Below are 23,000 nucleotides of genomic sequence, written 5' to 3'. Positions count from 1 at the left end.
CTCTGCCTCTCCTTCAGTGCACCACTCACTGCCCCACCCCTCATGTGGGTGCGACAGTGGTGGAGCCCTCTTTGGGCCCTGGCTCATGTGGGGGAACGTAGGTTAGTCTTTCCCCCAGCCATAAGGTCATGTGAAAAACGTGATTTTGTACTTGTGGAAATGCTTCATTTTCAGCCCGTACAAGGATTTGGTTTCAAAGCGCTGAAGCCAAATTATTATTATTATTATTATTTCTTGTTTACACAGTCAGTTATTGACTGGTTTGTTTTATCCAGACATCGAGTCCTTCCCAAGGACCTGGGATGACTGAATTTTATTATCAGTGTTGTTCTTCTTGTTATTATAGATATCGTTGCAGAATATAGGCTGTTCCCAGTAAAGCTGCTTTTTGTAATTGGCTGATGGTGATTTCTGTGGCCCCGATGGTGTTGAGGTGCTCTTCAAGGTCTTTTGGAACTGCACCCTGGGCGCCAATTACCACTGGGATTATTTGGGTCTTTTTCTGCCACAGCCTTTCAATTTCAATTTGTGGATCTTTGCATTTGGTGATTTTTTTCTATTTCTTTTTCTTCTATTCTGCTATCCCCTGGTATTGCTATGTCGATTATTTTAACTATTCTTTCTTCCTTCTCAACTATAGTTATATCTGGTGTATTGAGTGGCAGATGTTTGTCTGTTTGTAGTCGGAAGTCCCATAATATTTTTACATCTTCATTTTCTACCACTTTTTCAATTTTATGGTCCCACCAATTTTTGGCTACAGGTAGCTTGTATTTTTTGCAGATGTTCCAGTGTATCATCCCTGCTACCTTGTCATGCCTTTGTTTGTAGTAAGTCTGTGTGATCTTTTTACAACAGCTGATGAGGTGGTCCACGGTTTCATCTGCTTCTTTACAAAGGTGGCACTTGCTGCTTGTTGTGGATTTTTCTACTTTTGCTCTTATTGCATTTGTTCTTAGTGCCTGTTCTTGTGCAGCCAGTATTAAACCCTCTGTTTCTTTATTCAGGTTGCCATTCTGACGCCATTGCCAGGTCTTGGTGATGTCTGATTTTCCACTTATATTGTGCAAATATTGACCATGCAGTGGCTTATTTTTCCATTTTTCTGCTCAGTTCTTGACTTGTTCTTTCTTGTAGGCCTGCTTTGTTTCATTGGTGTTGAATAGTTTCTCGTTATTGACCATTTGAAGTGCATCTTCTTCACTGTCCTTGATATATTCTTCAAGGCCTCTTTTCTCCTCCTCTACAGTTTGATAGACTTGCAGCATTCCTCTTCCACCTGAGCTGCGAGGGAGGTATAGCCTATCTACATCACTGTGGGGGTGCAGAGCATGATTGATGGTCATTATTTTCCTGGTCTTACGATCTAACGTCTCTAGCTCTGCCTGGGTCCAGTCTATTATTCCTGCAGTGTATCTGATAACAGGTATAGCCCAGGTGTTTATGGCTTGTATGGTGTTCCTGCCATTGAGTTTGGACTTGAGGATTTTTCTAACTCTCCTGATGTATTCACTTCCAATTTTTCTTTTAACTTCAGTGTGTGCGATGTTATCAGCCTGGAGAATGCTCAAGTATTTGTAATGTTCTTTCTCTTCCAGGTTCTTGATCTTGCTTCCATTGGGCAACTCTATTCCTTCTGTTTTTCTTATTTTTCCTCTGTTCATTATTAATGCAGCACACTTGTCTAGTCCAAACTCCATTGCTATATCGCTACTGAATATACGGACAGTGTTTAGCAGTGATTCGATTTCTGACTGGGACTTTCCATACAACTTCAGATCGTCCATGTACAGCAGATGGTTGATTTTACTTGATGTCTTAGATGTTTGGTAACCCAGGACTGTTTTGTTTAGTATTTGTGAAAGTGGAGTCATGGTGATTACAAACAACAGAGGGGATAGTGAGTCCCCTTGGAAAATGCCTCTTCTAATGCTAACCTGGCCAAGTGTCTCGCTATTGATTGTTAACTGTCTACTCCACATGCTCATTGCTTTTTAAATAAATATCTGAATGTTTTTGCTGACACCAGTTGTTTCTAAACATTTTAGTATCCATGTGTGAGGCAATGAGTTGAAGGCTTTCTTGTAGTCAATCCATGCAACACTTTGATTTGTTTTTCTTCTCTTGAAATTTTCTAAAATCATTTTGTCAATCAGCAGCTGGTCTTTTGTGCCTCTGGTGTTCCGGAAATTTCCTTTCTGTTCACCTGGAAGCTGTTTGTTAGTTAATAAGTGTTGCATCACTTCATCTGCTATTATTCCAGTTAATAATTTGAACATGGTTGGCAGGCAGGTTATCGGTCTATAATTACTTGGAATTGCACCTTTTGCTGGGTCTTTCATGAGGAGATGAGTTTTCCCAGTTGTTAGCCATTGTTCAATATCACCTCCTTGCAAAATGTGATGAACTGTTTTGATAGTTGTTTATGAAGGCTTGTTAGGTGTTTAAGCCAAAAGCCATGCAGTTCATCATCACCTGGCGCAGTCCAATTTTTAATTTTCTTTGCTCTTTCACTTATTAATTCTGGTGTTATTATTAGATCTTGCATTGGTTGGTTACATTTTTGACCTCTTTCATCCAGCCTGCTTTTTTATTATAATCTATTGGATTGTCCCATAATTTCCCCCAGAATTGCACTGTTTCTTCTTTATTTGGTGTTTCTAGGTTTCTTGCAGTTTCTCCTTCTATGCTTTGGTAGAAACGTCTCTGATTCGACTGGAATTGGAGATTCTGCCTGTGTTGTGTAATTCTGGCTTCATATCTGCTAATCTTCTTTGACACTGCTGTTATTTGCTGCTTTATTATTTCCAGGACTTCTCTAATTTTCCTTGAATCTAGGTGGTATTTTTGGATCAGATACTGTTGGGTGTTTTCATTCTTCAGCTTCTTGTCTTTCATATCTTTCAATTTACTAGCATCTGATCTAAGCCTGGAGATTTTATTTTCTAATCTAATCTTCCATTTAGGTTATGTACTGCTTTCTTTTTTGACAGGTCCACTGATCTTATATCCGAGCTCTTGTGTTGTTATGGTTGCTGCACTGTACATTAGTTGGTTTGTTTCTTGCAAATTATTGGTTGTTATTTCTGCAAGTGCAGCACTGACATCTTTTAATGCCTGAGCAAGTTGTTTTTTGGCAACTGTTTTTAGAGCTGGAAGTCGAACCCTGGTGGTTGCTTGGTTCATGTGCTCAGTTATTTTTTGCTTTAGTTCTTGTTGCTTTTCTGTTAAACGGCATTCGGGTTTTTGAGGTGAAGGCAAAGGGGAGGTTGCCTGTTTTTGATTTTGAAACAGTTGAGCAACAGTGGCATCCTCGATTTCCAGCACCTCCTCCACCAGCGCCTGAGCAACTGCTTCAGTTGGTGGTAATTCTTCTTCCATATCTTGAGCCTGTGTTGCTCTTTGCAGTTCTTCCAGCTCAACTCCTGTGAATACTTTATTTCTTATTATGAATCTTCTCTGGTCTGCTAGCCTTTGTTCTGTTATTTCTGTATCTGGATGCTTCTCTTTCCAAATTTGGTACATTCTTTTTAAATAACCTCTTCTAGTTGGACTAGACTTGTAATAGCAGATCATTATTTCCTTGTTGGCATTTTTCGTATAAATTTTCCGGTTAAGCGACGTTTCTTCCAGTAACTTTGCAGTCTTCAGTCCTGGTTGCTCAACTGAAGATCCTGAGTCCTGTTGCCCACTTGCCAGCAGATGTCCAGGGACTCCAGCACCTGGCACGGTCCTTGTTGACCCGGGCGACGACTGATCCGGTATAGATTTATTAAAGTTATTATTATTACTATTATTATTACTATCATTATTAATTCAATTTCTATACCACCCTTCCAAAAATGGCTCAGGGCGGTTTACACATAGAAATAATAAATAAATAAGATGGATCCCTGTCCCCAGAGGGCTCAAAATCTAAAAAGAAACATCAGATAGACACCAGCAACAGTCACTGGAGGTACTGTGCTGGGGGTGGGTAGGGCCAGTTACTCTCCCCCTGCTAGATAAAGAGAATCACCATGTTAAAAGGTGTCTCTTTGCCAAGTAAGCAGGGGTTGTCTGCAGCTTGACCCTGCAATTGTCTGCAACTTGACTCTAGCCCCCTGAAGAGGTGGCCACTCTGTACACAGCACCAGGGGAAGGCTGTTAAAGAGAGCAAAGCTGCAGATAACATGCAGACAGGCCGGTAGAACCCTCGTTATTTGGAATGTTGGAGTTATCAACTCTAAGATTGGGGTTAAGAACGTAAGAACAGCTCTGCTGGATCAGGCCCAAGGCCTATCTAGTCCAGCATCCTGTTTCACACAGTGGCCCACCAGATGTTTCTGGGGAGCCCACAGCCAGGAGGTATGTGCATGCCCTCGCTCCTGCTGTTGCTCCCCTGCAACTAGTATTGAGAGTCATCGAGGCTGGAGGCAGCCCATAGCCACTAGACTAGTAGCCATTGATAGACCTATCCTCCATGGATTTGTCTAAGCCCCTTATAAGAGCTCTATGGAGGAAGTAGTAGCATGAGGAAAGTGCTGGGGAGACACTACATTTTCCAGTGTGCCATGCACAGGTTCTACAATGTTCCCAGAGCTTCCTGTAGCTTCATTCCCTTGGTGCTGCCCATGGACTGCCCTGCATGGAGGTAAGTGGGGAGTGGCTGCTGCTGTGTGGGTCCTGGGTAAGGTGCAACTGCTTTGGCACTCCAAAGAAATCTTTGCATAGGCCTATTCATTTAAATTAAAAGCTGAATGTGTCTGTCTGTGGCTCATGGATCTCAACCACAGCATTCATCACAATGGACAGCTTCAGTTGTAATGTCAGACCATGATTTAGTATTGTAAACTGCCCAGAGATTTTAATATGGAGCAGTGAAATGTGATTGATATATTGATTGATTGAATAAGTGCCATCAAGATATAAGTGTGTGTGTGTGATATGTGAAAATGTATATGTGTGAAAAAATATTTTTAAATTAATGCACATGGAAGTACAAGCCTTAGGTTTGTACCCTCCATGTTCCCTTTCCCTTTCTTCCTTCTTCATGTGTGAGGCAAGAAGATAAGCTTCCATTTCCAGTTTAGAGTGTCTGAATCAGTCCGATGAACATTCTGAGTTGGAGATAAGGCATTCTGAAATAAGAGATAAGGCAGCTTATTTTTTCAACCAAAAAGCAAGCCGAATGTATTAAAAACCTTTAACATCACAGTATTCCCCAGGTGGTATCACTGCCTCAGGGAAAACAATAAAACAGTATTGTGATCTTGTGTTGCACATGTCGGCTTGTTCCTCTTTCATGCCAAGGCTGTGATGGTACGATTGCTCTCAGCAATGTGCCCTACACATACCTGGGAATTGCTCACCATCAACATCTTCTTTTACTTGTTCACTTCTCCTCTTCTCACGAGGCTCTTTCCAGCGCCTTTTCTCAACATTGGGGTTTCTCAAGCATTTCCTTATTCGGCATTTTTTACGCTGTACAGTTTCTGGGCATGGAGCGCCTCCAAACTGGGGTTCCATTTGGATCATTCTTGTCCTGATCATATGACCTTTCCCACAAGACTTATTGCATTCTGACCACTGGGACCACTCTGTTAGCTCACAGTCAATAGCTGCAGAGACAGAACGAGAAAGACTGCTTGAATAGTCACCTGAACAATGCTGAGGTTCAAGAGAAATGACAACACCCCTGTTTTCAGGGTAACAGTTAAAAATATGGACATTCCTTGTGTCATCAGAGCAAATTTTGCAGCAGCACACATTTAAAAGCTGTATCAGACAATCACGAAATACTAGTATACCTGACTACTGAATGTACAGATCTATAATGTCTTCTCAGTTAATTTCTGGGTTTAAAATCCTGCTTGTGGGCTTCCTGAGGCACTGTGGGAAACAAGACACTGGACAAGTTTTTGGTGTAGCAGGGCTAATCCTGTGCTCTTCTATTGGTCAGGATGGAAAATGGCAGAGGTGAAAAGCTCATCTGAACATTCTTTTCCCAACCCCGAATGATGATTTTGTACCATCTCGAACAGCAGGCACAATGTCTTCCCTCCTGCAGGCACAGAGATGCATGAGGGCGAGAGGCTTCTCCATTAGTATTATTAAGTATCACTTTTCTTTTATCTGCTTCCTGATCTCCTGCCCCCATTAGAATGTGCCTCTCTATTAGCCTGAATGGGAATGCATTTGTGCCCCCCATATAGCTGGCCTGAATGGCACTGCACACCCCAGGGTTCCATCATTCAGGCAACTCGGGCACCTCTTCAGAGTTGTTTGCATGCAGGGAATATTATAAGAACTAATCATCCATATGGGAGAAATGTGTAAACGCTTCAAATCAACAAAAGAGGATAGGATAGAATTTGGAGATGAGTATTCAGTAAGATGTTGGACTACAACTCCCATCACCCACAGCTACAGTGGCCAATAGCTTGGGATGATAGAAATTGTACTCCAACAACAGCTAGAGGGTCAAAGTTAACACTCCTGAAGGAGGACATGAAAGACAACTCTATTAGCTTTCCCTGAGCTGCTCTTTCACCTTTTTAACATTAAATGCTAGTAGCCTGGTGCAACCTTTGTACCAGGCAGGCAAATCACCATGAGCTCAATGTGCCCATAATTCCATCTCTCAGAATTTCTAAAGATCAAATCACCCACTACTAGTAACTGTCCGCTTGGGACTGGGCCACCTCTATTAGGGGTGTGCAATTCGGGTTTTCGGTGATTTGGTTTGGGACCCGAACCGAATCACCCCCGTTCTGTTCTGTGCCCGAATCTGGGCTACCCGAATCACCCCTGATTCGGTTCGGATTCAGATTAAATCCAAATCTGAATTGATTCAGGTAAGAAAAATGGGTCCCAGGGGCAAAATAGTGGGGTGGGGTGGTAGTTCTCAATGCTTGGAGGCTACCACCCAAATTTCAGGGGAATTGGGCAAAGGGCTGATTTTGGGGGAATTTTTGAAGTTTTAGTGTCTTTGAGGCAGATCGGGGGCATAGCGTGGGATTTGGGCAAAAATAGTGGGGTGGGGTGGTATTGCCTAATGGGTGGAGGCTACCACCCCAATTTCAGAGTGATTGTGCAGAGGGCTGATTTTGGGGGAATTGTTGAAGTTTACGCGTCTTTAAGGTTTTTCCCCATAGAGAAGCATTGAGGTGTCTGCAAATGTATAGCTTCATGCGGGGGGCAAAGGGGTGGCCTAGAGCAGTGTGGGGTTGGTGGTAGTGCCAGGTAGGGTCAAGGAAGCTACCTGAATTTTTTCAAAGGATTTCGGCAGAGGGCTGATTTTTGGGGAATTGTTAAAGTTTACGCGTCTTTAAGGTTTTTCCTCATAGGGTATACATGGATCTTTCAGCAGCCCCATAACTGCACTTGGGGGGTGCTGTGGTGGCCCAGAGCGAGTGGTAGTGTAGTGCACATAGGGTGCCAACCACCCCCATGGGTTTCTAACCCATGGGGTACAGGGTTCTGTTGTTTCAGAGGTATTCTGAGTGTGGATTCTATGATAGCTAATGAGATTTTCAATGAAACACCATGAATCCACTCTAATTTGCTATCATAGAATCCACACTCAGAATACCTCTGAAACAACAGAACCCTGTACCCGAAATTTTTTGCACATCCCTAACCTCTATCGCCTCCCTCTGTCATCTACATACCTTTCTATCTTTCTCGGTGAGCTAATTTAGATGACATCGTTACTGTCCACATTATTAGGAAGGAGATGCACTGAGAGCGCAGTTTATCCAAATAGCCCCTCTACACACAATCCAAATGCTTCTTTAAATATGAAAGGCCTTTCCTAATTGTGTGGGCAAGGATGGAATCATCCATACTGGCCTAGAATCTCTAGGGGTGTGCATGAAATCGGCATGCCTGGCTCAGTATGCTTGGTCACACAGATGACCAGTGTGCATGCATGGCAGCCTCCATAATGGCCCCTGCCAGCTCATAGAGGCCCAGAATGGTCCAGAAACAGCCGGAAAACTGGGCCAATTGGAGAATGGGGGGACCAGGGAGAGGGAGAACTGCTGGAGACCACCACCTGCGGCCGTGCACCCTGGAGGTGGTGAGAAGGAGTTGGTTTTTTTTCCATTAAAACCCCTGGTCCAGCTGGGGTGAGGGGTTTGGGTCAAGGGCAAGCTGGGGGCAAGCTCTTGAGCCGACCCAATTCAATATCAAACTGGCTCGAGTTCAAGCCTGTTTGCACATTCTAAGAATCACCAGGTTACCTATCTTGACCTTAAGGGCAAAAACCTATTCCCTGAGAGCCAGTAGCACTTTGCACTGAACATATATATGGGGCTTGTATTCTGCAGGCAGATGGTCTATGGCAGCACCTTCAGCATTTCACAGCAGCAATAAAATTATTTCCAAAGACATACCCAAAGTCTTAAAGGCCATGACACCTCCACCCAAGGGCTTTAGGGGCACCACTTCTGTCATAGTATAGAAATAGTGGTTGGTAGTTACATAATCATGAATTATCCCTGTTGATGAGGAGAAGCAGGCCCAACAGAATGAAGACAGTTTGGGCTTGACAATAAACTGAATGAAGGGGAGGGTCACAGTCAACCCTAGACGTCTAAACTTACGGCACTCTGGTAGCATGCACTTCTCCACTTGTTCCAGCTCCTCATTGCAGTCCCCAAGCTCTGCTAAAGATTTCAGCATTCTCTGTCGGGTCCTCATCCCCTTCCCACACGTTACACTGCAGTCACTCCATTCAGACCAAGGAGACAACATACAGGGAATGGTATCTAGCATGAAAAGAAAAGAGTTTGGGGCTTTAAAAACCCATGGCCAGCAACTTATTTTTGATAACCTGTGATGGAGGTTGCTTGTTGATTCTTGCAGGTGATAGGCTGTAGCTCAGTGTTAGAGCACCTGGTTTGTAGGGCTGTGTGAAGTTGCAGGGACCTGTTCAGTTTTGGCCTGCTTTGATCCCTTTGGCCCAAAGTGAAGTGCCATTGTGGGGGAATGAAATGGTGTCAAAGCAAATTGGGTTGAACCCCTCAAACCACTGGACTGGCAGAAGCAAAGAGGAAAAGATTTAGTCTCCCCCTTTTCTCCCTGTCGTGAGGAAGCAATCAATCAGCCACCTTCTGTGACTTAACTTTTAAGAGAACCCTTTTTAATACTTTCCCCATGGAATTCTGGGAATGGCATGAGGGTTCCTGGGATTTGTAGTCTACTCTGATACTCCATAAACAGAAGAACAGGGCAATAAGTGTAGTAGCATGAGGTACATAGACAGAGTGATGGAGAGCTTATTTCTCTCTTATCCATCACCTCCATGTCCTTCAGTACAAGTAACCAGGCTCCTGTGACTTCTCAATTCTTTTCCACCAGGGGACTGGGCCAGGCTACTAAGCTGCTTCCCCTTTCCCTGCAATCCTTACAAAACTTCCTTCCTCAAATCATTCCAACGTGTTACTGAAATGCTTGGTGCTGTTTTTCATACTGTACTTTACAAGAGCAATACGCGTACATGTAGGAATCCTGCACTGGTATTAGAGAGGCAGATCAAGAGCAGCATCTATTACCCCCACAAAAGGTTTGTGAGTATGATTGTCAGACCTTCTTCCTACACAGTCAAGTGTGGAATGAGGCGTTAATGGTAGAGGAAGGCAGGTGAAGGTGAGTCTGCAAAGAGCTACAGCAGGTCTCTTCATTGCTCAGACCAGTGAACATGCCTGATCTGGAAATTCTGATAGATGGGCAAGTAGTTTCATGAAGTTCCAAAAATGATAGGAGCAGGAATCCTATTAAGAAGGTTCTACCATTGAGTACAGCAGGACTGTGGTCTCTTGGAATGGTATATGTTGCATAAAAGTAGAATTGGTGTGCAGTTAAGCCAGATCAAGAATGCTGTTGTCCATGAGAGTTTTCTGCCATGCTAAGAAATGACAGCTGCAGCTATTCTTGGAGTGAGATGGAATGTGTGCCAGGTCAGCATCTGGGAGGAGGGAAATTAAAAACACCCAGAGAGAAAGACAGGAAGAGCTTGGGAGTAAATGAGATGAGAGAGGGAGTGAACAAAATCAGAAGGGAAATTGACATTGTCTGTCAGAGAAAGGAGTGAGAGACAAATGGTACTTTCACATATCATAAAGTCTGTTCTGAATCAGTCCACACCATGAGGGTCTCTTGTGGCTGATTTCATGATGTGTAAAAGCAAAAAATATGAGTGTGGAGTGACTGGGTGGCACACAGCTGCCTGCACTCATGGTTGATTTTTATGGCACGAAGGTGGCCAATCCACCATTTGCCCAATGGTGCTGTTTATTGTATTTACAAGTCCTGAAATCTTTCCTTGGAGACCTTACATTAGATTGATCTATGGGTGATTTTATAACTTGCAAAGGTTCACTGGACAGAATAATATACTGTAGGAAAATTTAGTAACAGGAGAGGTTTGGGAGATACTAGATTCTTTGTGACATTTTTAGCTTGTGCCTCTACTGTTGGCATATACTGAAAGCATATATTTGGTAACTTGTGTTTGATATAGGTATATGCTGTATGGAGCTCCCAGTTGATTCATGTTTGGAGGCCATATTGTGCAAAGCAGCCCGTAGTAGATCCCAAACTGAGATCAGGGCAAATTTGATTGGCTACATGACTCTGTAACATCATCATGTTTACTACGTGACCTTTGATTGTTTGGGAAGTGAAGAAGGCCTTCCAAGTTTTGTTTTGTTTTTAAAGCCAAAGCCTCATTAGATTCGGGAAACAAAGACTGCAAATAGGCAAAATAGAATATATGGAATAGCAGAAATTAGGGTTTTTTTGCCCCTCCTCAAAGCACCTTTTACACTTAAACTCAAACCTCAAACTCTCAGCACAACACTAAGTCTGGGCAATGCCAAGGCTCTTCCATTGGCAGGCCTTCGGCAGATCCTAATAAGGCCAAGACCTTTATGTCAGTTCCATGCCCTGAACAGCAACATCATCTTCTTCTTTTTTTTAAGATATTGGTCTTGGATTTTTTAATATATATATATTTTTTTGAGATATTGGTCTTGGCTGCTTCTCAGTCAAGACAGGGCTAGGGCAGCTGCCTGTGAGAACTGCCAGGAGCTGCGTGGCTCCCTGTGGTGCCTCGGCAGCAAACCCACCTAGGGAGCCCACCGGTTAGCTGAGGTTAAGTGCATGAGTGTGCCCTTAACCCGGGCTAACTTCTTGGCTGCTCCCAGCTGGCACTGATGCAGGAGTGGGCTCCTGGCCATCGCTGGGGGATCCCCACAACGCACCATGCACTTGTGCAGCACACTGTGGGGTTTCCAGGGGCCAGGACAATGCATCCCAGCCCCCGAACCTCTGTGCTGTCTGGGGCAGCAGTGGCTTGTTTGAGTGCATGCTCCATGAGCCCAGTAACTCTTCTGGATGGTCTGTGCGGAAGGTAAGCTGCTGCAGCCTTTCCTGCCGCCCACCCTGATGCCTACTCATGGGATTGTGAGAAAGGGCTCATAGACCTCTGGGATAGATACATTTTTACAGTTCTTTGCTTGTATGTTTGAATGGGCTATGTTAAAGCTCAAGTTGTGTGTAAAGGAAACCTTCTGATACTCTACATGCAGAAATAAGAGAAAAAATCATGTTATGTATTTTCTATGTATCTGAAAGAAGTACAGTGTCCAGGATATGTCAATACTAATTGGCTGTACTTGAGCAATACATTAAAGGGAAAACGTGTCACGCCTTCATACTGTATCTGGATCACAGATACTTACGGCATTCAGGCATCATGCATTTCTCTGCTTCTGTGGTTTCTGCTTTGCACATGGATCCATCTGCTGGGGTCATCTTTATCATGCGGTGCCGTTTCTTCATTCCCATCCCACAGCTGGCACTGCATTCATCCCATTCCCCCCATTCTGTCACCAGGCAGCTGCTAGGAGCTATTTGCAATATAAAGGCAGGAGATCAGTCTAATGGCATGTGTGTAAGAGAAGGTTCACATAATGCTTTTATACCAATTAACTTTTGCAGGGCTGAATGGAATACTTACAGCACTCCTCATTCACAATACATTTCTCTGTTTCTTCGGTAGGCATTTTGCACAGAGAGCCGTCTTCAGGGAACTGCTTCACGTATCTTTCCCTTGAACGCATTCCCATGCCACAGGACACACTACATGGGGACCATGTTATCCACTCGGACATCATGCATGTGGAGCCATCTAAAATACCCAAGACAATTTCCCATAAATCCCACCGAGGTACCAAAAAATGCATGCCTTGCCCCTGTTTCCCTTTGCCTCCCACCTACCTTCGTCACTACAGCCTGGGCCCATACATGGCTGAAAATCTTGAGTTTCTGGACAAGGCACACTGAGGTCCAGCTGAGCTTTCAGCATTCTTTGTCTCATCCGCTTGCCCTTTTCACATGTGGAAGAGCTACAGGCTGACCATGGAGACCAGTTTGAATAGATGCAGGTTTCTGGAGTGTCATCTTTAAAAAAACAAGGTGGGGGGATACTCTTTGCATGACACATAATTAACCTGTGGAATTTGTTGCCACGGGGTATTATGATGGCCTCTACCACCAATATAAATGAAAGACAAATAGAAACCTATCAAAAGTCTCAGACAGGTTACTCTCTATATCTATGATCCCTTCGGCTGTGCACATATTTGTGCTCTGCATCCCCACATGCTCTGCATCCCCACATGCTCCTTTATGCATAAAGGTGCTCACTTAGTGTTTCACTCTGGCTTCTCACACTTTTGTTCATGCACACATGCAAATGTTCAACTCAACATTACCAGCCATTACCCAGTCCCATCAACATTACCCAGTCAGGCTACCCTATTGCCAAAACAGCTTTCTTTTGGAGTAGCAGACAACACCCCACCATATGCTTGGAACTGAGGGACTGCAGCTTCCATTTTGGATACTTCAGTTCATGGGATCACAAACTCTGCATATGCCCATGTCTGGCAAGACTTGCAATTGGTCACTTAGCATAAGCAAAAACATAGGGCAATGCTACCCCGAGGTCATAATAATAATGGAGACTGAATGGAAGGGAGCCTTCCCCCAAACCTCTCTTTGTCTCTCTGTCAGAGAGAAGGAAGCTGGCAAAGTAGCCCCCCCCCCCCCAGTCAAAAATACTCTATGGAAGTAGCAACTCCCTTTCGCAAGAGAGATAGCATGAGCTAATCATCTCCACAGTAACTCAGATAAGTGCAGCAACTCCCCACTTTACTGTCAAGAGCTAATGAGCAGGCCATGACTAGAAGGAAGTAAACTTGTTAAAACTTAGGAAATTTATCTTGCACCTGGAGAGACATCTCCTACCCAAGAAAGCTTTGAGTACAACCACTCAAGCTTTACACACACTTCACCCAAGCCATTCAGTGGGTTTACATCCAAGTTGACTAGTTCATACAACCATGACTTTCATTGTTCAGCACAAGTTTCAGCCCCCCCCCTGCCCCCCCAGCGAGGGAACATAGGAAACTGCCATATGCTGAGTCAGACCACTGGTCCATCTAGCTCACTATTGTCTACACAGACTGGCAGTGGCTCCTCCAAGGTTGCAGGCAGGAATCTCTCTCAGCCCTATCTTGGAGATGCCAGAGAAGGAACTTGGAACCTAGATGCTCTTCCCAATCCCCAAAGGGATATCTTACAGTGCTCACACATCAAGTCTCCCTTTCATATGCAACCAGAGCAGACCCTGCTTAGCTAAGGTAGTCATGCTTGCTACCACAAGACCAGCTCTCCTTTTGACTTATGTTTTGCCTCAGAACATGTTTTGGTTTATAAGTACTACTGGCTAGGGATGTGCATGAAGTGTTTCATGCACATTCAGGGAAGCAGAGAGTGGGCAATTTAAAGGGTGGAAGGCGGGTCTTACCTGATCCTCTGTTACACCTTAGCTGTCTCCTGCCACCCCAGAGCAGTGCTGTTTGTATTTAGTGGTCAGAATGGACCACTCAAGATGGTGTCCACACATGCTCAGATGTCATTTCCTGCTGGGAACAAGGAACTTCCTGTTTCTAAGCAAATGCATCTGGGCCCGGCTGCTAAATACAAACAGCAAGGAAAGACCTGCCTCCCTTTCTTTAAAGTGCCCATTTGCCCCTAGCTGAAACAATTCAGCTGGAGCAGCTCAAAGCAATTCTGCACCTGGAAACAGAGGTACCAAAATGTTTCGAGCACATCCCTTTTCCTGGCCCAGCCACATGGCCTCCAAATCAGAATCTGTGTGGACCTTTACCCTGCTGGTTCTCAAGTTTGCAAGTAGTAGCTCTTCGCCACTTCCCTTTCTTTCTTCTGCTTTTCTGCTGCTTGCTCCCTGTGAGCAGACCTGCTTGGCTGCCCATCTACAAATGCACCAGATGCACCACCGGATCAGGATCGGTAATACTACCTTCCTGCCCCTCCAAATCTCCTCACCCCCTTTTCCTTTCCTCGCAATTTCTGCATTCAAGCTCTTTCTATGACAAGCCTTAAGCTGATTTATTTACAATTTGGACCTTATGCTAAAATTCCTCTTAGTGAGATTCTTGTTAAGACTGTTAATTAAGATTTTGAGACCACTCCCTTGTCATGGACAGATCATCACCTGGTGGGGTTTAGTTTGACTGCTCCGTCTACCCTCTGCAGGGGTGGTGGGCCGATTAAGATGGTCCGCCCCCGGAGGCTTATGGATCCGCTTGGATTTCAGACGGCCCTCGGGGAGTTTCCAGTGTCCAGAGCTGGTGACCCTGTCGAGGCCTTGGTTGATCTCTGGAATGGAGAGATGGCCCGGGCTGTTGACACGGTTGCCCCCAAGCGCCCTCTCCGGCTTGGTGGAGCCCGTTCCGCTCCTTGGTTTTCCTCGGAGCTTAGGGCGATGAAGCAACTCGGGCGACGGCTGGAGCGACGCTGGAGGAAGAGTCGTCACGAATCCGACCGAACACGGGCTAGAGCCCATTTTAGGGACTATGCCGTGGCGGTGGGCGCGGCGAAGAAATGCTTTTTCTCCGCCTCCATTGCGTCTGCTCAGTGCAGACAAACAGAGCTGTTTCGTGTGGTGAAAACCTTGCTCCACACATCCCCCCAGACAATGGGGGAGGAGCCATCTACAGCTCTTTGTGATCGGTTTGCCTGTCGCTTTGCAGATAAAGTCGCTTGCATCCGTGCTGACCTGGACTCCAGAGTTTTGGCAGTTCCGGCAGACGTGCCTTTGGTACCATCTGGTCCCGTTGTGTTGGATTCTTTTCAGTTGGTGCGGCCTGAGGATGTGGACAAGATCCTGGGCAGTGTGCGGGCGACTTCGTGCGCTCTTGACCCTTGCCCTTCATGGCTAATAAAAGTTGCCAGGGAGGGGACAGGTAGATGGCTGGAGGTGATCGTTAATGCTTCATTAAGGGAGGGCAGGATGCCATCGTGCCTTAAGGAGGTGGTGGTAAGACCTCTATTAAAAAAGCCCTCCCTTGATCCCTCCAGCCTGGACAACTATAGACCTGTGTCTAACCTCCCCTTTTTGGGCAAGGTGATGGAGCGTGTGGTGGCGTCCCAGCTGCGGAGGGTCTTGGATTATACGGATTATCTGGACCCTTTTCAATCTGGCTTCCGCTCCGGGTATGGGACTGAGACTGCCTTGGTCGCCCTAGTGGATGACCTACGCCGGGAACTAGACAGGGGGAGTGCGTCCCTGTTGGTTCTGCTGGACCTCTCGGCGGCGTTCGATACCATCGACCATGGTATCCTTCTGGGCCGCCTCTCGAGTATGGGAATCGGAGGCACTGCGTTGCAGTGGTTTCGGTCCTTTCTTGAGGGGAGGGTTCAGAAGGTGGTGCTGGGGGACTACTGCTCGGCCCCGTGGCCGTTGGCCTGTGGGGTCCCGCAGGGATCGGTCTTGTCCCCCATGCTGTTTAACATCTACATGAAGCCGCTGGGAGAGGTCATCCGGAGATTTGGACTGAGTTGTCAGCAATATGCGGATGACACTCAGCTCTATCTCTCCTTGTCATCTGATCCTAGGGAGGCGGTGGATGTCCTGAATCGGGGGCTGGAGGCCGTGATGGGTTGGATGTGGGCTAACAAACTGAAATTGAATCCGGATAAGACGGAGGTATTGTTGGTCAGTAGGAGAGCCAATCGGGATGAGGAGATTTTACCGGTTCTGGATGGGGTTGCACTCCCCTTGAAGGAGCAAGTACGCAGCTTGGGGGTACTACTGGACCCGGCTCTGCTTTTGGAAGCTCAGGTGGAGGCGGTGGCCAGGGGTGCCTTTGCACGGCTTCGGCTGGTGCGCCAGCTGCGTCCCTTTCTCGAGAAGGCAGATCTGGCCACGGTTACCCACGCCTTAGTCACGTCGCGGCTGGATTACTGTAACGCGCTCTATGTGGGGCTGCCCTTGAAGAATATCCGGAAACTGCAGCTAGTGCAAAACGCGGCAGCTAGGGTTTTATCCGGAGCTGCCCGTTGGGAACATATCACCCCCATTTTGAAAGAGCTGCACTGGCTGCCGGTTCGTTTCCGGGTCCAATTCAAGGTGCTGGTTTTGACCTTTAAAGCCCTAAACGGTTTGGGCCCGGGGTATCTGAGGGACCGCCTGCTCCCACGGGTTGCTGCCCGCTTGACAAGGACATCTGAGGGGACCCTGCTCCGGGTGCCGACAATGAGGGAGGCCCGGCTGTCGTGCACTCGGGACAGGGCCTTCTCTGTTGCTGCCCCCAGACTCTGGAATGCTCTCCCAGTGGCCATTCGTTCCTCGGACTCCATCACGGCTTTTAGAAAGCTTTTAAAGACTTGGCTTTTTACCCAGGCTTTTACATGATCGTTTTCTACTGCAGCTTCTTTGTGTTTTTATTTGTTGTATTGTTTTTATGCCTGTTTTTATGTTTTTATATTTTTAACATGATATTTTTATTGTCTTTTTATTGTATGTTTTTAACTTTTGTAAACCGCCTTGGGGTTATCTTTTTAACGAAAGGCGGTATATAAATGCAAAAATAAAATAAAAATAAAATAAATTTTATTGCCTGCCTAACCAAGCTTTACTTTCCCGTACCCCAATTTATTCCCAAATAAATCTGTTGTACTGCATTTATGTTTCCTCATTATTTCCAAGACCAAAACTCTGCTCAAATTAATACTGTAATAGACTGCTCCCCACAGTCAAGCTAATTTCCCCACATTAACCCAAAAGTATAGTCGGAGTGTTTAGCCAGCACTCTGGAGCATATCTATGAACAAAGCCCCCCACTCTTGGACCAGGTAGGTGAATACAATACCTTATCCACACCTACTCGTTGGGATCCTTTAGCAAGACTGAACCTGGAACCTTCAACATGCAAAGCATGTGTGCTACCACTGAGCTATGGACTCTCCCTGTATCATAGGGTTAGTGTCAGAAGGATCTCCAAACAGTTCCTCTGTTGTCTGGTGCAGCATGTAAACATGTTTTTTAAAGTGGAGTTTTCCTGGTTGATTGAGCAAGAGAGTTGCATTGCTGATCCTTTCTGAATGTCAGTTGACTACTTTGTGGACAGAAAGAACCCTGCATTGAGAGGCACTCTTAGTGACTATTCCACAAGCCTGAACACCTTCCAGTATAGAAGAGTATAAGAGCATCCTGTTTAGTTTAGTTTTTGATAGCCCTTTCCTCTATTGCTGCCCCACACTTCAAATATTTCAGGACAAGCTAGCAGCACACTTTATGTTAAAAGACAGAGAACTTGTGCTAAGGAGGCAATAATGGCATATACTTTCCCCAGTCTTCTAAGCCATAGTGTGGATAAATGCTTGAAAGATGAGATGCATGATGGGTTTAAACCTGGGCCACACTTTATTCACACATAAGATCTGCAATGGGAGAAACAACTGAAACATATAACTGGAGTGCAAGTAAGACTATGCTTAAGGGGAGGCAGCTTCAACAAGTGACAACTGCCTCCCCCACTGCTGGGTGAATCAACCAGGGTCACTTAGCAGACAGGTGTCTGCAACTTGCTGCTTGAGTATGAAGTTGTCGTTCTTCAAGCCGAATGTTCTAGGATCACACAATCACACCTCAACGTTCATTTTGAGAACATTACTGAAGAAAACAAACCTGAAAAAAAATCTGCATCCTAGGCAAAAGTAGAAAAGGGCATGGATGGCATGGAGGCAGTTAACTCTCCCTCCGTCTTGTATTCAGAGCTAGACCGGCAGAGAGAGCCTCTTTTGCTTTTGAAAATCCATTTCATCATCTCTAAAAGGCCAATTTAAGATACTAGAGAGCATATGCACTGGCAGAACCTTCCCTCCTCTCATTGGAATTCTACATATAAGCTTACAAGGGCAGCCTGTCCTTATAGACAAACACAATCATTAATAAAGAAGAGCAGTTAGATGAGGAAAATAATAGTGTGGCCTGATGAAGACCAACCCAGTGCAGGATAATAAAGTCAGTGGGATTAGCCTTCTTCTAAATTAGTATAGTGCTGCTTTCAATTCCAAGAAATTCTGCCTGCTGACACCATCACTGTGGGTGTTTATTAAGTAATGATGCTGGCTCCAACCACAAATGGCTAAGCAAATTGTTTTTCCCCTCCTGGTTTTTTTTTTTTTTAATACTGTCTTAATAATGCGTAAGGCATGAAATATAGAGCAGCAGCACTGGAGGATGAAGCAAAACACAAACTCGCACAAGAAGAACATAATTGAAAAGTACCTTCATCTTCCGGAGCTTCCGCGGCAAGATCTGCGACAATGTCATCAACATTATCAGGAACAATATTGCACTGTTCCCCCTGCAAAGAAACATTTGCAAAGGCTTAAATTGGCAGAGAAAATAACATAGCTGCGTGCACTGGGATGGAAAATCAGTTGCCAGAAACTAAACAAACAAGATCTGTGCTTGTGGGCTCTCAGTTCTAGAAGGCCTGTGGTATTCATAAGGCCCTTTAAAGCTTATGTCCCACAACAGGTTCTAGGAAGCTAAGGGCTCAAAGGTGCTTAGGTTTATGAGAGATGCTGAGGGATGCTTCTCTCCAAAAGTGTACAAATATGAGTGTACAAAATGGCAAGCCACAAGGAAAAAGAAGAGTTTTTAAAAGGCAAGTGCTGCTAACTGAAAATGGAAATGTTGGCTTGCATACTGTGCAGTGAGCCCCACATCCAAGAGGTATGCAGGGGCTGCTGTTTTTGTGACACTCACCAGTCCATCTGTGCTCCTAGTTATGATGGGAGAGGCTCCATGCCACCATAGGAATGGTGGAAGTCAGTTGTAGCAGCAAATGGCACACAGTTTCATTTGCACAGAGCCTCTCCCACTGTCACTAGGAGCACAGACAGGTTGGTGAGTGAGTGCTGCAGAATCAGCAAACCTGCATTCCTCTTGGATGCATGGCTCACTACCCAGCATGTAAGCTTCTGTGTAAGGTGGGGAAATGCTAACTGTGATGTCATCTCTTTTACTTGATGTTACAATGTATTGAAGATGTGGGTCAGCAGCAGCCACCATGCATGCCTTGCAAGATCTAGTAAGGCTTTGATTAATCTATGTAAATAACAACTGGAAAGCAGACCCCATAAAGCACCTTTTCAAACATACCCAATGCTGCTAGCCCCTGGTGGGTCAGCTTTTTCAAGAAAAATATGTCCCAGTCAATTACTAGACACAGGGCCTCTCCCAGAAGTCCATTAGGACACTATTAAGGCTGTGATTAGAAGTGAGAGGGTAGTGGAACTCACATTGAGTAGGGAGTGTGCTCTGCTAAAGTTTGTTGCAGCCCCAAATGCATCAACTTCTTTTTGATTCTCCTCTATGATGCTTTTTATGTTTCCTTTGAAAACTCCAATAAATGTCAACTGAGCTACACATACTGGCTATTCTTATAACATTAAATTACTTGGACCAGACTGTTTACTCAATATTCCATTTCAATTGCTATTTAGTACCTTCCGTGCAATCCTCTCGATGACAACTCTGGCTACCGATTTAATGGAGCCTCCTTCTGGGTCATAAAATGGACTCTGGGGATGATCTAAGCTTGTGAGAGGCCTTATCTTCTCTTGAGGTATTGTTGGTTTGTTGGGTGACTTCAGTCAAAAACAAGATAGATAGATAGATAGATAAAAGAAAAGAAAATGGATGAGAAATATTGTATCAAATAGTAGTACTTCAACAATTATTATTGCTGCTATAGAATTAAAGAGTACCATGGAAGGTTTCAAAGGGCATCTCCAGTGTTTCTTCCCACAAATTCTGAACTCAGTCTATTTTCTATGAACAAACTGATAAATTTATTAGTAATATTGATTCATTCCCCAGAGGGAAGGCTAACAATGGGGAATACCAACAATGGAGAATATTTTACAATGGAGAATACCACTATAACTAGGTCTGTATAGCAGCAGCTTGCTGGGATTTGAGAGAGATGTCCTTCCCAGTCCTACCTGACTATACCAGGACCTTCTGGAACCTTCTGCTTGCAAGGCATGTGATTTACCACTGAGCTATGGCTTCTGCCCAGCTCTCCTATCAGGCAATCAACAAAGGGTAGTTTCCTCCTCTCCTGAGTCTGAGTGAGAACCAGAACAGGGATGAATCTGCTTTTAGAATAAAATTTCGCCATCAAGAGTCAAATAAACATTTGTGTGACTTACCTATAACATCATATGATAATCGACTAATAGAGGTCTAATAGAGACTAATAGAGGTCTAAAGCTAATGTAGGCGACACTGAATTAATAACCGTTCATTACAGATTTTATCTTATTTATCTTCAGAGATACTTGGAAAACATGAGCTTGTGCAATTTTTAAAGCTATTACAGCATATACATATTAATTATAGGTGGGGATTCCAATTTCAATTGGGTTTTTTTTTTGAAGGTACACACAACTATTGTTAATGTTGGTTTGTGATATAATGCATCTCTTGATTAAGCAGGCTTTGCAGTTGCTATGGTTGATGTAGAAATGTGTGTAAACTCATCCCCCCGCCCAGTTTGATTTTAATCATCTAGCTTTGGACAATCATTATAAGAAAAAATGTTAATAAAAAAGAATGCGTAGAGTCTGATGCCCATTTCACACCTCATTCACAAGACCCTATGTTCAGAGGAAGCAACCTTTTGTCTTGATTATATTCCTTACTCATGATACAAAGACAATTGCTGAGGAGTCAATATACTAATAGTTACAAGCTCAATGAGAAAGCAGAGCAGAATTATTTTATTTTATGTATTATTTTATTTAAAATGTTTATACCCCGCCCCTCCAGTACACTACTGCTTGGGGTGGCTCACAACAATAAAATAGTTAACAATGTAAAATAAAAATAATCAAATTAACAATATTAAGTAAACAAGTTAAAAGTCAAGGTAAAAACCACAGTCAGTATTAAGTTTCAAATTAAAAGTTATTTTAAAAGCTAAAAATTGAGAGTTATAAAAACTAAAAACTAAAGAACCTACAGATATAACCAAAGATGGAGCATTAAAAAGCCTCTGCTCAGGGGTTGCAAAGCTATTCCATTTATCTTTGCTGCATGTCTGTACTACGATACCGTCTACTGTAAGCTTTAAACATAAATACATTTTGGATCAACATGCTAAATCAACATTTTGGATAAACATCCCCATCTCTGGCTATTTAAAAAAAAAATTTATTTTTTTTTTTAAATTTGAAAACCCTTTTTTTTACCCAAGCCTTCTCAGGTTTTTAATTTAAAAATATTGCTTGTTAATTTTATGGGTTTTAAATTATTGTATTGTTTTAACTTTTATGTGTGTTATATGTTGAACTGTTTTAACTTTTATGTGTGTTTTATATGTTGTTGGCTGCCCAGAGACGTAAGTTTGGGCGGGGTATGAATTTAATAAATAAAATAATAAAATAAAATAAAGAATTCTTCCTTACTTCCCAACAAATGCTGCTGCATTCAATTGTTTCAAGTTTGTGATACTGGCACCTTGCTCAAAAATAGCAATGTAGCCAGAAAACAAACATCCTGGTCTATTCAAATCTTCGTTTCCTCTACACTTGCGCATTTCTCATTAACCGCTCTCATACATATTCAGGAAAGTAAATATTTAATATAAAAATTGAATATCACAGCAGACTTTGTGTTGACTCCTAGCTAGTGTCCATGAACTCCATCTGCCAGGACTCATAAATCATTTCCAGTTTACACAATGACTTCAGGTTGACTGATCTAAAGACGAAAGCAAGTTCTTGCACTGTGCATATTTTTTTTAATCTTGCTTGCTTGTTCTACCTTCCACTTTGATACATAAAAGGGAAAGTTCAAATGGAATGGCGAGAGCTTTCATTTGCCACCCCAACTTCAGCTCCCCACATCTGAGGCATTTGCCTTTTCTTTGTGGCTATTGAAAAAGTCAGCAATAAAAACATGATGCATTAACGTTTAGAATACACCAGCATAACAACTTCATTAAAATACAAAGGCAGAAGGGATTTCAGACCTATTTTAATCACTGACTTCTACATCAATGTTAGCTGGGAACTTAATCCCCACTTTTTAATTCAAGACACAACCTACTGAGCAAGGTACCTACACACACTCCTGAGAAATGAATAGGGATTGTATGACTGGTTAGACAAAATTAGATTTTTTAAAAGTCTAGTTCAGTGTGAAAAACTGGGACCTTTTGTCCATTAGGCATCTCAGATCATTTGGGGAGTCGTAAACCTAGGCTACACTTCTGGGCTTCCAAATTCTTAATCATGACAATCATGCTTTTGATTTTCTTAACCTACATTAAAGTTAAAGTTGTGCCATCGAGTCGTGTCGACTTCTGGAGACCACAGAGCCCTGTGGTTGTCTTTGATAGAATATAGGAGGGGTTTATCATTGCCTTTTTCCATGCAGTATGAGATGATGCCTTTCAGCATCTTCCTATATTGCTGCTGCCCGATATAGGTGTACCAGTAGGGATTTGAACTGGAAACCTCTGGCTTGCTAGTCAAGTCATTTCCCTGCTGTGCCATTAGGCCAGCATAACTTGTAACATCTAACAAGCTGGTAAGATGATAGACCAGTTACTTGACAA

General features: G+C 43.9%; 1 protein-coding gene across 2 annotated transcripts in view; it reads right to left on the bottom strand.

Annotated features, from left to right (window-relative positions):
• Positions 1–23,000, bottom strand: part of SPON1 (spondin 1) — a 541,453-nt gene that overhangs the window by 7,039 nt on the left and 511,414 nt on the right. Inside the window, exons 9-15 of one of the 2 annotated variants that reach the window (XM_053265111.1) lie at positions 19,882–20,022; positions 18,653–18,731; positions 12,268–12,450; positions 12,008–12,178; positions 11,730–11,897; positions 8,589–8,753; positions 5,352–5,600 (exon numbers count right to left, since the gene is read on the bottom strand). In XM_053265111.1, the coding sequence (XP_053121086.1) occupies positions 5,352–5,600; positions 8,589–8,753; positions 11,730–11,897; positions 12,008–12,178; positions 12,268–12,450; positions 18,653–18,731; positions 19,882–20,022 (1,156 nt within the window). Of the gene's footprint in view, positions 1–5,336; positions 5,601–8,588; positions 8,754–11,729; positions 11,898–12,007; positions 12,179–12,267; positions 12,451–18,652; positions 18,732–19,881; positions 20,023–23,000 lie in introns of both variants that reach the window. The other variant, XM_053265102.1, reaches the window with a different exon arrangement.

This window comes from Hemicordylus capensis, chromosome 1 (assembly GCF_027244095.1).
Source record: "Hemicordylus capensis ecotype Gifberg chromosome 1, rHemCap1.1.pri, whole genome shotgun sequence".
NCBI classification, from domain to species: domain Eukaryota; kingdom Metazoa; phylum Chordata; class Lepidosauria; order Squamata; family Cordylidae; genus Hemicordylus; species Hemicordylus capensis.
This window is presented reverse-complemented; position numbering and strand designations above follow the sequence as displayed.